The sequence below is a fragment of the Trypanosoma theileri genome (genome assembly GCF_002087225.1).
Source record: "Trypanosoma theileri isolate Edinburgh chromosome Unknown TM35_Tth_27_V1, whole genome shotgun sequence".
NCBI lineage: Eukaryota > Euglenozoa > Kinetoplastea > Trypanosomatida > Trypanosomatidae > Trypanosoma > Trypanosoma theileri.
Window position 1 is genome coordinate 229,193 of NW_021639869.1, and position 2,116 is coordinate 231,308.

A 2,116-nucleotide genomic window follows, 5' to 3' on the forward strand; every position below is an offset into this window, starting at 1 on the left:
ACAACACAAAGAAGAAGAGGAAGAAGAAGTATTATTATTACGTGAAGCGCCTCCTGTTGTGAGTGTATCGCGGGAGTTGTTGGGCCGTGGACGTCATGGATCCGTGTGGCTCGCCGACGATGTGCAGCACTCGCGTGTGCGTTACGCTGTGAAAGTCGTGGACGTCCCCGCCGGCTGTCAACCACCCGTTCATCAACTCATCGCAGGAGTCAAACAACAACAACAACAACAATCCAGTAATAATAATAGTAATAATAGTGATACCACTACTTGTGAAGGTCCACCTGATCATCCCTATCCCTATCCCTATCCCTATTCCTGTCAACAACAACAAGAAGAGAAAGAGAGTCACTGTTCACATCCACCGCTGCCGTTAACGACGGGACTTGACGGCGAAGTGCGACTGTGGCCGCAAGTCCGTCACCACGGCGCCGTGCGGCTCCACGGCATTGCGACTGTGCACACCCCGCACGGTTGTGTGTATCAGTTCATTGCGGAGCACATGTCCTTCGGGGCCCTCAGCACATTTGCCCCTCAACACTATCCACACGGGCGGCTCCCAGAGAGTGCCCTGCGCTGGTTTCTCAAGCCGGTGCTCGAGTGCCTTCACTACATGCATGCGAGAGAAATGGTCCATTTGGATGTGAAGGCGGATAATATTATGGTGACGTGGTCCGATGAACACGGCCGCTGTGGAGCTCAGGCCACGGGATCCTATCGCTTTCCAGTGGCCAAACTCGGTGATTTTGGATCCGCTCGTTGTTTAGATAAGAATAAGAATAAGAATAATAATAATAATAATAATAAGAGCAACAAACCAACCAACCCGGATGCTCAACGTAAGCGAAGCAGCAGCAGCAGCAACAGCAGCAGTCATAAGAAGAAAAGGTCGGTTTCTCCACACGCAGATGATATGTGTTGTGGAACTCCCGGATTTATGGCGCCTGAGATTATCAGTCATCTTCAAAATACTTCCGATGCGTTCAGTCCAGCCGCAGATGTTTGGTCCTTCGCCTGCACAGCACTGCAATTATTGCGTGGGGCCCCACCGGTGCGTCCAGACACACACGTGGCGGCTATTCTCTTTGAAACGGCAATGTTTCCCGAACGCATTCAGAAGTTTATACCTCCTGTGAGGGAACCGGTATCTCCTACAGTTATCATGGATCATAATGATAATAAGGATAAAGAGGATGAAGTGACCATCTCTGCCTCTCTGAGGGATTTGTTGTTGAAGTGTCTTCATCCGGATCCAAAGAAACGCGCCACCACAGCGGAATTACTGCAGCATCCATTCTTTATGAAAGAAACACGACCGGAGGATATTGGAATAAATGAGGAGAATCAACCACCACTTTATTACGGTGGAACTACTACTACTACTACTACTACTACTACTAGCCAATCTTGTGATACTAGCAGCAATGTTAGTAGTAATATCCACAATGAGTTTAATTCCCTCATCCAATGTCATTATGGTGGTTTAAAGGATATCAGTAACACTACTGGGATGATGGGAAGTACGTTAAGTACGCTTTTTGATGGCCTTTCAAACAGTGAAGGAGAAGACTGTGATGAAGGGGATATAATTTATCACTAATATATATATATATATATATATGATTAATGATTAATGATTATGTCTACGTATATGTGTATAAAGGTTTTTTTCCCCCTTTCTCTTTTTCTCTCTATCTGTCTCTGTGTATGTTTGTGAATGAGATGATAAACAACATGTATTTGGACAATGCTCATTCACTCACTCACAGCAGAGTGCATTTGTTTTTGAAGATTTATTCGCTGAAATGTACGTGCGACCACATGTTAACAAGACGTCCAGAAGAATATAGTGTGATTTATCCCCCATTTTTTTTTTTATTTTTTTTTTTTTTCTGATTTCCTCCCTCACCTTTTTTTTTTTTAGTGTTTCTCTTTTTATATGTTTTATCTTTTATGGCTTTTTCTTTATTGTTATTATCTTTTTCTTCTTTCTCTCATTGGCCCCAATAATAATAATAATTATTATTATTATAATGATAATATTGATAATAATAGAAACGATTTGTTTATTATTATTATTATTATTATTATTATTATTATTATTATTATTTTTATT

The 2,116-nt window shown here is 42.2% G+C and overlaps 1 protein-coding gene across 1 annotated transcript; it reads left to right on the forward strand.

The window, feature by feature from the left end:
• Nucleotides 1-502: 502 nt before the first annotated feature.
• TM35_000271730 (Protein kinase domain protein) lies at nt 503-1,600 on the forward strand (the record flags this gene model as incomplete). The annotated part of the gene is made up of 1 exon (XM_029028066.1): nt 503-1,600. The coding sequence occupies one exon, from the start codon at nt 503-505 to the stop codon at nt 1,598-1,600; it is 1,098 nt and encodes a 365-aa protein (XP_028880649.1).
• Between the last annotated feature and the right edge of the window lie 516 nt (nt 1,601-2,116).